This window comes from Peromyscus maniculatus, chromosome 12, assembly GCF_049852395.1.
Source record: "Peromyscus maniculatus bairdii isolate BWxNUB_F1_BW_parent chromosome 12, HU_Pman_BW_mat_3.1, whole genome shotgun sequence".
Classification (NCBI taxonomy): Eukaryota; Metazoa; Chordata; class Mammalia; order Rodentia; family Cricetidae; genus Peromyscus; species Peromyscus maniculatus.
The window spans coordinates 7,870,562-7,886,140 of record NC_134863.1 but is presented as its reverse complement, the minus strand read 5'-3'; the positions used below and the strand labels follow the sequence as shown (position 1 = coordinate 7,886,140).

The 15,579-nt window shown below is 44.4% G+C and overlaps 1 protein-coding gene across 1 annotated transcript in view; it reads right to left on the bottom strand.

Moving 5' to 3' along the window:
• Liph (lipase H) overlaps positions 1 to 15,017 on the bottom strand; it is a 51,116-nt gene extending 36,099 nt beyond the window's left edge. Inside the window, exons 1-3 of the mRNA XM_076548539.1 lie at positions 14,825 to 15,017; positions 2,546 to 2,913; positions 426 to 534 (exon numbers count right to left, since the gene is read on the bottom strand). Of these exons, the coding sequence (XP_076404654.1) occupies positions 426 to 534; positions 2,546 to 2,913; positions 14,825 to 14,921 (574 nt within the window). The 5' untranslated portion in view covers positions 14,922 to 15,017. The remainder of the gene's footprint in view (positions 1 to 425; positions 535 to 2,545; positions 2,914 to 14,824) is intronic.
• Positions 15,018 to 15,579: the final 562 nt, after the last annotated feature.

Sequence of the window (15,579 nt, the reverse complement as noted above, 5' to 3'; positions counted from 1 at the left end):
TGTTTTCATTCCGAGTCGCCAGAAAGCTGATATTTAGACAGTCAGGCCCAGCCGCCAAAATTCCCAACTCCTTTCCCTTCTGTGAGCCTGCAGCCATGCCTGGTGAGTTCTAGTTATGTAGTTCAGGCCACCTGTATTAACCCAAGGAAGAAGGCTCTCTGGGCACAGATCAAATCCCCGACAGACATTGCTGGGGGGTGGAGGGAGTTACTGCAAGAGAAATAAAGTCAGCACCAAGCTTTTCTGTGACATACACAATTTGCAAAATGCACTACATATATTTTATTAAGTCATAGGTTGAGGTTAATATTATCTGGCCTTTACTTTCACTTGAAAGGACCCATACTCAGAGGTTCACTAACTGGGAGAACTTGTTTCAAACTCAAGTGCCCAGGTGAGACCCTGGTCACCGATAGGAACCTTACCTGTGATTCTCCCCAGCTTCCCAGCGTACATTTCTCCAACAAATCCAGATATGTGTGCTCCTAGACTCACTCCAATCATATAAATGTTGTCCAGAGAAGCTCCTTTGGCCTAGAATTTCATTAAAAAATTGTGTGAGTTCAAGAAATTGCTGACTTGCAGAGCTTTCCTAGCTGTTCACTTGGGAAAAAATTCTTAAGTACTTTGTATCTGTTGTCTTACTCTGACTCTTTTGTGGGTGGGTGGGTATGCATACACATTTATGCACTTACATATGGTCAAAACGTCACATGTCGGGCTAGAGAGATGGTTCAGTGGTTAAGAAACATTTGTTGCTCTTGCAGAGGAGTCGGGTTCAATTCTCAGCACCCAAACAGGAGCTCACAATTGTATTTAACTCAGTTCCAGGGGATCTGATGCCTCCTTCTGACTTCTGAAGGCACCAGACATACACATGGTATACATATATACATGCAGGCAAAGCACTCATGTATGTATTTTAAAAGAATAAATAAATCTTCCCTCTTAAGTGAGATATCTCCTTCAATTGCTCCCCACCTTATATTTTGAGACCGGATCTCTCACTGAACCTGGAGTTAGCTGACTTGCTTAGACCAGCCAGCAAGCCCAGGGAGTCTTCTCTCTCCCTTTCCCGGGTCTGGGATTACAGATATGCACTGCACACTGCTGTACCCAGATTTTTCATGTAGGTTCTGGGGGTTGACCTCAGGCCTTCATATTTGCACGTCAAGTATTTATCAACTGTGCCAACTCCTTAGCCCCTATTGTCTCATTTAATTCCACAAGAGGGCTTGAGAAGTAGCTCAGTGGTGGAGAGCTTGCCTCATAAGTTATAAGCGTTCAGTCCCTAGCCTGGCAGAAAAAGAGGAACTTTTACGGCATCCTGAAATGCTGATCTACTACTTTAATATACAGAGGAGGAAACTGAAGCCCAGAGTTGAAGTCATCTGGCCTAAGTAAAGCAGTTGGGTAGCGTGCAGAGCAGGATTAAAACCAACCTAACTCCAAACTTGTGTCTCTCGGTGGGTGTCTCCATTCCTGACTCTGCTGGTCATCGAGCAGGGACATCTTTAGGGATTCCAGATCGGGGAGAGGATGATAAAGCATTTTGGTGGAGTCACCATCTCGGGGGAAGGAAAGGTGGGGAAGGGGAGAGCACACCGGATGACAGGCTGGCTGGCTCTGAGCCACCCAAACTACCTGCTTGCTGAGGAGCTCATGTACAACTTATCACCACCAGCCACAGTGGTCAGAGCGTGGGAGTCTCTGAATGCTCTGACTTCACGTAATGTTTTTGTTATTGTTAGAAAGGACAGCTCTGCTGGGTGGTGGTGTACGCCTTTAATCCTTGGGAGGTAGAGGCAGGAGGATATCTGAGTTCGAGGCCAGCCTGGTCTACAACAGAGTGCGTTCCAGGTCAGCCAGGGCTACACAGAGAAACCCTGTCTTTGAGAAAGAAAGAAAGAAAGAAAGAAAGAAAGAAAGAAAGAAAGAAAGAAAGGAAGGAAGGAAGGAAGGAAGGAAGGAAGGAAGGAAGGAAGGAAGGAAGGAAGGAAGGAAGGAAGGAAGAAGTAAAAAAGAGGGGGTGGGGGATGGGGGCAGTTCATGAGATTACTCACTAATAAAAGCTAAGGCCCTGCCTTGAGAGGCCTTCTAACAACATTGACTGTGTCATTGGACCATGTGTTTTCGTTGTGGTTTGGAGTAATCTGGACATTAGTGTCTGGTCGAAGGAGGTCCAGGCATTTAAACCAAGAACTCTGGGCAGAGCCTCTCCTACCCAAAGACACCTTCACAGTAGCTGCAAGATGATGCTCCCATCACGAGACCTTTTGTTTTTGTCATCATCTACAGAAGATTGTAAGGACATAGAATCTGCAACATTTACAACCACATTGCCCTGTACCCCTTCCTTGTGAGGGAGGTGCCCAATCTGAGTGGCCACACACTCTTCCCTGGGTTTATTCAGACTTGCACAATGTTAAAAAACAAACAAATAGACAAACAAACAAAAAAACAACCACCATCTAACCAGGAGATGCCTTTTGGCTTTAAGCTTCCAAACAAGCAGCCAGGGTCATCTAAGAGGAGTTTGTCTTACCAACATCTCGTCGATAAATTCCTTCAAAATAAGAGCTACTTTTCTGGTCTTGCCTGAGGCGTGGGTGTATATCACGGTCGTCGCTCCTCGATTCCAGTCAACTACCACCACGTTCATCTCTTGTACATTGAGCAAACTCTGTACCAACTCTTCCATCCAGACTGGAGGGGAGCCTGTTGGCCGGAAGCCATGGATGATGAAGGTGGTTGTCTTGGTCACATTTAAGCTCCCCAGAGCTGTGGAATTGATGAGTTGTGCACAGATCTGGTTTCTCTGCGTGTAGAGCATCAGTCTCACATTTAATCCTGTACCAACCACGGCACTGTGGAAGCTCAGTCTGGTGAAGGATGGGCATGCTTCATCCGTGTCTGGAAATAAGAATTAGATGGCGTCATTCAGTGCCTCCTAAGCAGGGCATCAAGCAGAAAAGTGTTGTGATTCACTCCTCGGGGCTCTTACGTTCCTCACAGCACCTTGCAAGGGCCTAGATCTACCTACATGAAGTTGAAAAGTCATGCTTGATCAAGCATTTCTAAGTAACAATTTCTCCAGACATCTTTCTCTAGACTCTTTCAAGGTCAAAACCACAAGTTAGCTCAAGGAAGCCTTCCGCAATCCTCCCAGCCATAAGCATATCCTCGCTCCCTGACTCCCTAAGCACCTGTGTGTAGCTCACTTACAGCACAGTGAAATCCCTTTCAAGGATGTATTCTGGGTGTTGTGTACAGGTGTGTCTGTCCTGGGAGAGCCCGTAGAATGGTAATTTCTAACCTGTGTCCTCAGAAGACAGAACACAGCAGAAGAGTCATCGACTGAGTCTCCATGGTCTCTTGTGCAGCACCCTCAAGGGGACAGTGGTCAGTGTGTGTGCCCTGCCCTGGGCACCTGAAAGTGCAGGCCCTGTCAGCTGGTTCTGAGCCCTTTTCTTAGCTCCTCAAGCTCTCCTGTCAGGCCTTCATGTTGTAGAATATTAGTTGAAGATGTGTTATATTTGTTTATGCTGTGCAACATTTAATGATGCAAAGATGTTTTGTATTCTCTTATGTTGCATTTATTTAACTCTGTGAAGCTGTGTTACTTTGCCTGTCCAAAGCACCCAATTAGTCTAATAAAGAGCTGAATGGCCAATAGCAAGGCAGGAGAAAGGATAGGCAGGGCTGGCAGGCAGAGAGAATAAATAAAAAAAGAAATCTGAGAGAAGAGATCAAGGATCGAGAAAAGAAGAGGTCAGCCACCCAGCCACCCAGCCAGACATGGAATAAGCAGGAAAGAAAAGACACAGAAATAGAGAAAGGCAAAAGCCCAGAGACAAAAGATAGGGGGGATAATTTAAGTTAAAAAAAAAAAAAAAAAACTGGCTAGAAATAAGCCAAACTAAGGCTGGGCATTCATAAGTAAGAATATGTCTCCTCCATGTGTTTATTTGGGAGCTGGGTGATGGGCCCCCAAGGAGAAAAGAACAGACTATGAAAGAGTAAAATAAAAAACCAGCAACACCTCTGCCCTGCAGGACAGCCTTGGAAGGGAGTCGGACTCAAGGAAGACACAGTACAAATCTGGAAGATCTTTTTGTTGTTGAGACAGGATCTCAGTATGAAACCCATGTGAAGCAAGTCTGGCTTCAGACAATTTGCAGGCCTCCTATTTCGCCCTCCTAAATTCTAGGACTGTAGCTGTGTCCTGCCCTGCCCGGCTTGGAGCATCTCGCGGGGAATGGCACTCAGTGGGGAAGTGTTGTAAGACTGCTTTCGGTCGCTAGGAAATAGTCACTAACAGTGTAGTGGAGAAACAGAGCTAGGCCTTGCTTGGTCACCACTGTGTGGTACTGCAGCAGGACAGGTGAACTGTCTATGTCTGTAACAGCAGAGGATGGAGAGGCCACAGCGTCACTGTTCCAGTGCTGGCATTGGAACTGGAACCCAACGGTGACAGGGAAACTGATTAATACAAAAATGAGAAACATGATCTGTCTTCCTGACAAAGGATCACCATAATGAATGGCGTAGGAGGGCTATGGGCCTGTTCTCGATGAAAGGATTCCAGGGACAGGATACACTAGTGCATTACTTCACCCTAGGGTAGGTCTTGTGGTGGAAGGAAAAGCGCAATAAAATAAACCAAGTCAGCTGGAAAATTGGTATCTACACAATCAGGTGAAAGTGTGGCCTCAGCTTTCAAGCCATGGAGACAGACAGTCACACTGTGGTTGCTGTGGTGGTTTGAATAAGAAGGGCTCCCTAAGGCTCATACATTTGAATGCTTAGTCATCGGGGAGTGACTCTTGTAGGAATTCAGCAGAGTTGCTGTCTCGGGTAGACATTAGAGTGAATAGCTGTTTTCTAGAAGTACTTTGACCTTGACAAATCACTGTGGAAAACAGTAAAGAATCTTTGTGGAAAACAGTGATTTCCCATGATTTGTAGAATTGTTTTTCTGAAGGGGCGTTGCAGTCTTTGCGTGACATTGGTCACAAGATGCCTCTGGCACACCTGAGGCTCTTAGATTATTGTACGAACTACATACAATAATGCACTAAAGTCATGTGGGCGTGTGATGCTTTCCTTTAGAGAAACATATAGATTAGATAGGACCTTGGTATGAGGAAATACCTTACCCCAAAACAACCCTGTGTAACAATCAATAAACATACCTTTGCACATCTTGTCAGGGTTCAGTTTATCAGAGGTTCGACCTTCCTGCTGCCACATGGGCCTTAAAATTTCATCTTGGAGAGACTTTTTTTTTCCCCTTCGAGACAGGGTTTCTCTGTGTGGTTTTGGTGCCTGTCCTGGATCTCACTCTGTAGACCAGGCTGACCTCGAACTCACAGAGATCCGCCTGGCTCTGCCTCCCATGTGCTGGGATTAAAGGCGTGTGCCACCACCCCTGGGCTTGGAGAGACTTTTTTCTTCAACCAACCCACTCAACACAAAACACTCTGACAGGTACTATTTGAGAAGAGATTAGGAGGTGTGGCCTTGTTGGAGTGGGTGTGGCCTTGTGGAAGGAAGTGTGTCACTGGGGGTGGGCTTGGAAGTTTCAAAAGCCCAGTCTCTCCCTCTCCCTCTCCCTCTCCTCCTCCCTCTCTCTCCCCTCTCCTCTCCTCTCTCCTCCAACAGATCAGGATGTAGCCATCAACCATTTTTCCAGCACCATGCTACCATGCCTGTCACCATGCTCCCTGCCATGATGATAACGGACAAAGCTCTCAAACTGTAAGCCAGCCCCAGCTAAACACTTGACTTAAAGGAGTTGCTGTGGTCATGGGGTCTCTTCACAGCAATAGAACAGGGACTAAGACATCATAAAAGAGGAAATCCCAATGCCTAGAATATATAACTAAAGCATTCATAGGTAAAGGGACAAATTTACTGACAAATGGTTCAGAAAATATAGATGGATAACTAACTGATGATGAAATGTGTGTGTCAAAATGTCAAGAATAAACCAATCTGGGGCTGCAGTGTGGGCAGCGGCTGAGCACAGCATGTTCAAGGCCCAGGGAGTTCCACAAAGAACCAATAAGTAAATCTGTGCAATGGTTTGCTGCTGTCCTGTTTACTCCCTTATTCTTGTAGCTTTTCTAAAAATGTTCGGTTCTCTCTCTCTCTCTCTCTCTCTCTCTCTCTCTATATATATATATATATATATATATATATATATATGTATATATATATGTATGTATGTATATGTCTGCATATGTATATATATGTCTGTATATGTATATATGTGTCTGTATATGTATATATATATACATTATATGAGGTAAATGAAGAGTTCTGGGGTCCCTGGGTTTGGAATTTGACAGAATTTGACTTTTGCAGTAATTCGTAATGCTTTGATGAAGAGCTGCTCTGGGTGGAACACACACGCATAGGTAGGGCCCTGCAGCCAACTCCAGCCACCAAGAGACAAAAGGCAAAAGACAAATAGAGGTGAAAACTCTAACCAGTTTCCAGACACTACATAATGACCAGGACTGCGTTATTTTAAGTAGAATTATTGGCAAACCGCCCGGTAAGGCACTGTCCCACGCTCCACTCTGTCGAAAGAGAAGCGCAGGCCCCAGCACCGAGCTGGAGAGCATCTTCTGGGGTGAGTCAGAGAGAAGGTCAGGGATGGAACAGAAGGAGGAGGCTGCGAGCTTGCAAGGGACCCCCAAAAGGCAAGGGGACCTCGGGACGCACCTATGCTGACTTCCCTCTGGAAATTTGAGAACCAATTTGTGCTGGTTAGTTTTTTTGTCAACTTGACACCAGCTAGAGCCATGGGGTTACTTTTGGTCATGGCATTTATCACAGTAATAGTAACCAAAGTAATACACACTGTCCTGGACCCTGCATCTCCACTGGATAGTCAGGCACAGCTCCCGTGGTAGATCAACACTTCTGTGTCAGCCCCTCACTTCCTCTTCCTGGAGAAGGAATGCCCCTGGAGAACACGGACTGCACCTGTCTCCTGGGAGAGCCCATCCCTGGGCGATGACGCACTGTTTAATTTGTCATCTTACAGTACAGGAGGTGTTGTGGGGTGGGGCTGAACCTTTTGTCTTATCTATCCATAAAGCTAAGTTTTGTTGCAGTAACTTGCTCTCCAGGCAGCCTGGGGACATCATGTTCCTTTTCACACGCGGCCTATCTGTCAAAGAGAGGAACGTGGCTGGGCTTAATCCTGAACAAGGTCATACTGGGGGAGACAGATGTCCCTTTACCCAGAAGAGGACTACTTAATTACCAGGACCGTTCACCTTAGGACGAGTGAACCTTAGGCCAATGCGTCAGAAGCCACACATTCATCTGGGTCCTTGAGAGACAGGGGATTGGGGAGCTGAAGGCTAGCCTGGGCTATCACGAGAACTTGTTACAGAGGGTGGGGAGGAGTCTGTAGAAAGCACAAGGGACTTTTCTGTACCTCATCTATCTGAAACAAGAGACATTACACCTGTCCCTTTCTGATTATTTTGGAATTCTGTTACTCTGAACTAACATTTTCTCCTGCCCTGCGGTCTTTTGAATGAAAATGGCCCCCATAGGCTCATATATTTGCATGCTTAGTCCACAGTTGATGGACTGTTTGGAAAGGATTAGGAGGTGTGGCCTTGTTGGATGGGATGAGTCACTGGGGATGAGCTTTGAGGTTTCAAAAGCATATGCCAAGTCCGGTCTCTCTCTCTCTCTCTCTCTCTCTCTCTCTCTCTCTCTCTCTCTCTCTCTCTCCTGCTGCTGCCTGTGGATCAGGATGTAAGGCTCTCAGCTACTGCTCCAGCGCCATGCCTGTCTGCTTCTTGCCACCACAATAATAGACTAACCTCTGAAACTGTAAGCAAGCCTCTAATTACTTTCTTTTACAAGAGTTGGCTTGGTCATGATGTCTCTCCACAGGCATAGAACAGTGACGAAGACACACCCCCGTCCCATGAAAGCTGCCCTCTTACGGTAACTTTGTCTGTGTGAAGTGTTCTCTGGACTGTGCTGAGACCGAGGCTTGCTCTGCCCAGCCTTTCTACTCCTTCCTTTCTCAGGTGCCAGCCCTGCAGCATGCTGGGACGTTTCCTGGCCCACTCTCCCCTCCTCCTGGCTCCATCCCATGCACCCCTGCCAACAGAGCTCTCGGGTTTGTTGGTTGGTTCATTTGGCTTGGTGTGACTTTTTTTTTTTTTTTTTTAATTACACTAATGAGGAGTGGCACATGTGTGTCATGGCGTGGGGGTCAGAGGACACAGTCCTTGGCTCTTTCCTCCCACCATGTGGGTCCTGGAGCTGGACCTCTCATTGGCAGTTTTGGTAGCGAGTGCTTTTAACCACTGAGCCATCTCACTGGTCCCTTCATTGGGACTTTTGAGGCAAGATAGGACTATGTAACCCAAGCTAACATCAAACTCAGGATGCTTCTGCCTCAGCCTCCCTAGTCCTTGAATTACAGGCAGGTAACACCATGCCTGATTCAAAATTAAACTTATTGTTTATTAATTATCTTTTTTCCTAATTAAAACAATATTTTATAAATGTACCATGTGCGTGCTTGTTATCGGCACAGGTCAGAAGAGGGCATCAGATCCCCTGGAACTTGGAGTTACAAATGGTTATGAGCTGCCATGTGGGTGATGGGAGAAACCATACCCCGGTCCTCTGGAAGAGCAACAAGTGCTCTTAACCACTGAGCCATCCAGCCCACTTATTGAATTTGCAGTGTTGAGGACCAGCTCGGGGCCTTATGTATGTGAGGCAAGCACTGCACCACTGAGCTCCATCGTTGGTTCCCAGAAGTAAGCACTTTGAAGAGAAAACAAGGAATGTTTGGTATCTTGGACCACATCACAAATGAGCTTAAGCTACTTGGGGTCAGGTGTTGTGTTGTTGTTGCTCCTGTTATATTAAATGTGCTCCTGGTACTGGAACTTTTTGTTGGAGTCAAAATTCCCAGCAATTTGGAGAGCATACGGACAGCAGACACTGTGAGAAACAAACGTGTTCAAAGGTTCCTCACACAGAGTTCCGTATGTTCTAATTTATGCTAGTGTATTTAAAGTTATGAACTATTTTATGCTTCCCAAAGGCAAACAACTTTTGGACTATTTTATTGATTTCTTACAAAGTCAAGGTTATTCAGAGTACAAGTAGGTAACCTCAGAGTATATTAAACTGGTTTTTCAAGCCTTTTTAACCTTGTCCTCTCATAGTTCCCTGAAACAGGAGAAATTATGCATGTCCTTTTTGGACTAGTTACCCTAAAATAACATTTCTGACAACTGTAAAAGTACAATGAAATGGACTGTGTATACAACACCCTTTGAGAACAGGTCTGCATTCTATTGAGAGGTGGCATAATTATTATTTATGACCTTCTTTCTTCTGTTAAAAGAAACAGATTCAAATAGAAAATCAGGGCAATCATCAAAATCTTTTTATGTTGTGTAGCCCAGGCTGGCCCTAAACTTACTATGTAGCTGAGGATGACCTTGAGCTTCTGATCTTCCTGCATCTGCTTCTTGTGTGCTGGGATTACAGGTGCACACACCACACCTGGTCCATGCAGTGTTGGGTATCAAACCCAGGACCTCGTGCAGGCTAGGCAAGTACTCTATCAGCTGAGCTACATCGAAATCCCACTGTCCCGAAGTCAGGCCACATTTTCTTATGATCTGGCTGTGTCCATGTCCATAGTCCATGGATGCTCTCCTGCTGTACTAGCCGAGTTAAGTAGTCGTGAGCATTAGCTCATAAAGCTGGAAGTATTTACCCTTGGCTTCCTTACAAAGTTTGCTTTGTACGGTGTCTTAAAAACAAAAACAACACAGTGTCTTAAATAAAAAACACAACACAGTTTTGGGAAAAGCATGGGTTTGAGATCCAAACCCACCATCCACTAGCTATGTAAGCTGGCATAATCAATTACCTAACCTCTCTTGTGCCTCCAGCTTGCATCTATAAAATGACCATAATAATGCTAACTTCTCAGGCAATGCTACATAGAGGCAGCTTGGATTTGAAGCCAAAAACTTGTGTCCTTACACAAATGTAATTATTTGAATGTGAAATGTCTCCCACAGGTTCGTATGTTTGAACGCTTGTCCTCAAGCGTTGGCACTGTTTGAAGAGGCTGTAGAATTCTTGGGAAGTGGGTCCTAGCTGAAGGAAGTGTTCCTGAGGGCCAGGCCTGAAGGGTTAGAGGCTGGGCACACTTCCAGCCGTGGCTGTCCGCTTCCTGACCTGTTCAGGTGTAACAGCTGTACCTGAGCTCCACCAACATCATCGGAGTCCCAAGCTACCCTGCCTGTCCCACCATGGAGGGCAGCATCCTCTTACACCATGAGCCAAAGAAACTCTTCCTCCCTTAAGTTGTCAAAGCGGCTGAGAGGGAGTGCACAGCACTTGTGAGGCCCTGGGTTCAAGCCTCAGCACCACATTCACACACAGACACACACAGACAGTCAGACACACACACACACACACACACACACATCTTTGGGTATTTTGAACCAACTGAAAACAGTTCGTCAACACTCTACTATAAAGAAAAGAAAAGGGAAGGGACTCTCTAAATGAAGCTCTGTGTGATTCCGTCTGTTTACACAGTGCCAACAACACTCATAAACTGCTACACAAGGAAGTACAGCCAGCCCGGGCCACCAAGGGACAGGTTGCTGATTAGAAATGACCTTTTTTACCATGCAGTTTTATAGGTGATCAAAAAAAAAAAAAAAAAAAAGTAGCCTATCTTTAAGTAAATTTTGACCTTTTATTCACTGTGCATTTATTTGCAATACTTTTGATATTTTAAATATGTTATTGGGAGGGCTAGATGGTTCAGTGGGTAGAGGTGCCTTTTGCTAAGGCTGGTAACCTGAGTTTGGAACCCTCACAGTGGAAAGGAAAGAACTTGATGCCAGCAAGTAGTTCTCTTTGAATTCCACTAGCACATTGTGTTTGTGTATATATGCACGTGCATGCACACACACACACACACACACACACACACACATATAAATAAAAATAAACATATAAATTAATTACTTAAATGTAATTTTGTTTTGTTTTGTTTTTGAGACAGGGTTTCTCCGTGTAGTTTTGGTGCCTGTCCTGGATCTCACTCTGTAGACCAGGCTGGCCTCGAACTCACAGAGATCCACCTAGCTCTGCCTTCTGAGTCCTGGAATTAAAGGCATGTGCCACCGCCGCTGCCTGGCTTAAATGTAATTTTTTAAGTTAAAAACATGAGGCTGGAGAGATGGCTCAGCAGCTAAGGTCACTGGCTGCTCCTCCTGAGGACTCGGGTTTGATTGCTGGCACCCACATGGTGGCTTACAACTATCTCTAAGTCTCAGAAGATAGGACGCCCTCTTCTGGCCTCTGTGGACACTGCATTCACATGGTGCACAGAATACATTCAGGAAGACACTCATAGACATAAAATGTCCAAAATTTTAAAAACACTTATCTTGGTTTCTGAGTTTTGGTGTTCCCTCATCTTAGATGTTGTTTCTGGGGAATGTCACTCACTTTACCCAAAACCCCAGACTTCCAAGGTTGTTCTAAGAATTACAAATCCTTAGGAGGTTTCCAGAGCTTTGGCACAAGGTAGATGCTAAATAGTTACCAGCTGTTGGTGTGGGTGACAGACTGGGAAAATACTATTTACCACCTAGGGTTGTACAAAGACTTGAAATGATGCATCAAGGTGGGCTGGAATAAATCCTAATGTAATTAATTATAAATTTTCTAGGTTAGTTCTAAGCTTCATTTATTAGCACGCTTTTATGATTTTTAACAGTATCAATCGATTTACAAAATTGAATTCTACCATCTTATCCTTTGCATTATTATTATTATTATTATTATTTGTTTTTTTTCAAGACAGGGTTTCTCTGTGTAGCTTTGCGCCTTTCCTGGAACTCACTTGGTAGCCCAGGCTGGCCTTGAACTCACAGAGATCCACCTGGCTCTGCCTTCTGAGTGCTGGGATTAAAGGCCTGCGCCATGACCGCCCATAGGGGCTAGAGACATGGCTCAGCAGTTAAGAGCACTGGCTGCTCTTCCAGAGGACCAGGGTTCAATTCCCAGCACCTACATGGCAGCTCACAACTGTCTGTAACTCCAGTTCCAGTGGATCTGACTCCCTCACAGATACATGCAGGTCAAACACCATTGCACATAAAAATAAAAAGAAAAAGCCAGGCGTTGGTGGCGCACGCCTTTAATCCCAGCACTCGGGAGGCAGAGCCAGGCGGATCTCTGTGAGTTCGAGGCCAGCCTGGGCTACCAAGTGAGCTCCAGGAAAGGCGCAAAGCTACACAGAGAAACCCTGTCTCGAAAAACCAAAAAAAAAAAATAAAAAAATAAAAAAAAAATAATAAAAAAAAATAAAAAGAAAAATTTTAAAAAGAAAATATGTCTAAAAAAATCATTATTATTGCCTGTATGCATACACAAGCTCACACACAGGGAGGACTGAGCATTCCCCTTCCACCTTTCCATAGGTTAGGGGTTCCAACTCAGTTCCCAGGCTTGAACAGCAGATGATTTTACCCACTCGGCCATCTCATCAGGACTTCGTATTAATTTTAAAACATCTTTGGGCGTTTCTGAATTAGTTTAATGATTATTTTTCCTTTCCCTCTTTCTGGCACATGTATCTGTGTGTGGCATGTGTGTTTATGTGTATGCGTGTTCACATGTGTGTGGGTGCACATGTATGGGTGTGCTAGTGCATGCGGAGGCCAGAGGTTCACAGGTGTCATCCTCAATCACTCTCCACCTCATAAAGTGAGTCAGGGTCTGTAGTAGACTATTTTAAGGTGTGTTACTTTTGTTTATGTTGCATTTGTTTAACTCTGTGAGGCTGTGTTACTGTGCCTGTCTAAAACACCTGATGGTTTAATGAAGAACTGGCCAATAGCAAGGCAGGAGAGAGGATAGGCAGGGCTGGCAGACAGAGAATATAAATAGAATAACTGTGGGAAGAGGGTTATAGAGCTAGGAGCCAGAGAAGGAGGAGAACTCCAGGAGCCAGCCACCCGGCCACCCGGCCACCCGGCCACCCGGCCACCTAGCCACCCAGCCACCCAGCAAGCCACGGAGTAAGAACCAAAGGTATACAGGGATATAAAGGGGAAAGCCTAGAGGCAAAAGGTAGATGGGGTAATTTAAGCTAAGGAAAGCTAGCTGGAAACTAGGCCAAGCTAAGGCTGGACATTCATAATTAAGAATAAGCCTCCGTGTGTGATTTATTTGGGAACTGGATGGCCAGCCCTCCACAAACGAGTAAAAAACCACCATCAGCAAGGGTTTCTCACTGGAAACTAGAGCTCCCTGATTCAGCTAGTCCAGCCGGTCAGCTTGCTTGGGAATCCTGCTTCTGCCCAGAGTTCTGGGGTTGTAGGAGCGCCTCCATATGCCTTAGGCACTAACGTGGGTTCATGCTTTCCTGGCACGGGCTCTATAAACCATCTTTATAAAGATCACTTTTGTTGAAAATTAGTTGAATACTGGACCAGCAAGATGGTCCCAAAGATCACTTTTGTTGAAAATTAGTTGAATACTGGACCAGCAAGATGGCTTCGCGGGTAAAGGCACCTGATACCAAGCCTGACAACCTATGTTCTCTCCAGGACCACACAGCAGAAGGAGAGAATCAACTCCTACAAGCTGTTCTCTGACTTCCATATGTGCACTGTGGCTTGTGTGCCCACGCATATTGAATAAACAAACAAATGGGATAGAAAATGGTTTCATATTTGGAACCTTATCCAGTCCTGGAATAGAGACATTTCTGCTCCATCTAGTCTGCTTTTGAGGTTTCATTTTTAAAGTTGGTCTTGGGGTTGGAAATGTAACTCAGTAGTTGAGTGTTTGCCCAGTGTGTGTAAGGTCCTAGGTTTAAAACCTAGCACCATTCCCGCTGCCCGAACCAAAAGTTTTCCTTAGAATAAATCACCTGTAACACTTTTACGAGCCATAGATCTTGAGGGGTTACAGATCTAATATCTGCCCCAGACAGTGGTGGTGCAGACCTTTAATCCCAGCACAGAGGCAGGTGAATCTCTGAGTTTAAGGCCAGCCTAGTCTACAAGAGTTCCAGGACAGCCGAGGCTACACAGAGAAACCGTGTCTCGAAGAACAAGCAAGTAAACAAAAGCTGTGTCAGAATTCACAGTCACAAGCTTTGTGTGAAAAGGAAGTAGGTTCCTTGTCTGAGAGTTTATTCACTTCATTTTGTTAGCTCACTATGGAGATTAAGATTTTCGTTTTGCTTTTATTACCTTTTTTTTTTGTATTGGAAATTGAACCCGGAACCTCATATGTGCTAGGCATGTGTCCTATAACTGAACTATGTCCTCAGCCTGGCAATGAACAATTTTGAAGTTATAAGTATACCATGCAGCATTGTAAGAAATTTATGTATATAAAATTATGGAGTTTTTCCTTAATAATGATTTAAATACACCTAAATACATGAAAGTACAACAATTTATCCTTGCTAAAAATATGAAAAGAAAAAAATGATAAAAACCTATGCCTTAAGCATCATAAAACAAATATTTACATTTTCCAAAAATGTTATTTAATTTCTTAGTAATAACACAATTTAGCTATGACACAAATTACCATATCTTTTTCAAGTTAATTCAAAGAAATAACAGTTGACAATTCCTCTATAATTGAGGGGGAAAATTTAATATAAGAACGTTCATTTTACCCATAGCTCCTGGCCTCAAAAATGCTCACATAGAACTTTGAAAGTCCATTAATATTTTTTAAAAGCATTGGCTAAATGACCTACCTGATTTCGCCAAGCACAACAAACTGATAAGAAAGCACAGCCTCAGCATAGGGACTCTCAAAAAATCATGTGTCCCAAACACAAGGATGTGGCCCATTCAGCAGAGCCTGGCAGAATCCGGCTTTCTCCCCAAGAGCTCTCTCGGCTAATCCCCAGTCGTGACAGCAGGAAGTCCCTGAGGGAGGGGCCGCAACCTTGCCAGTCCTGTCAGGATCTTTTAGCTCCTCCTCGTCGCAATAAAAGGTCTGGGATTTTCTGCTTGCACAATGAGTGCATATGTTAATGTTTCATTTGCATTTGAAGGATGACGGGGTAAAAGTTTCATTCTCCGTGGGCGGTTTACTAGCTGTTTGGCTTGGTGTGTTGAAATCAACCTAATTTGAGATCCTTCTCCCTTGTGAATGAAATGATAAATCCGGTCAGTATTCTCCCTGACTGTGTATACAAACCACTTTCTATGTTAATTCACATGTACACTTTCCACAGAACAGTCTTTATACTTTTATTAATAACATTTCTTTAAATTAAGTTATATGGCTGTGTTTACAAATGTATCCATGCCTCAGATTAAAGACCTCTTGTACTTAACCTTATTTTTACTGCTTTCTATCCAGAGTCCTTGTCTCCTTTAAAGCTGACTTTTTGCGTTTATATCTTATCTATTTTTAAAATTTATTTAATTTAATTTTTTTTTTCGAGACAGGGTTTTTCTGTGTAACAACAGCCCTAGCTTTCTTGGAACTAGCTCTGTAGAC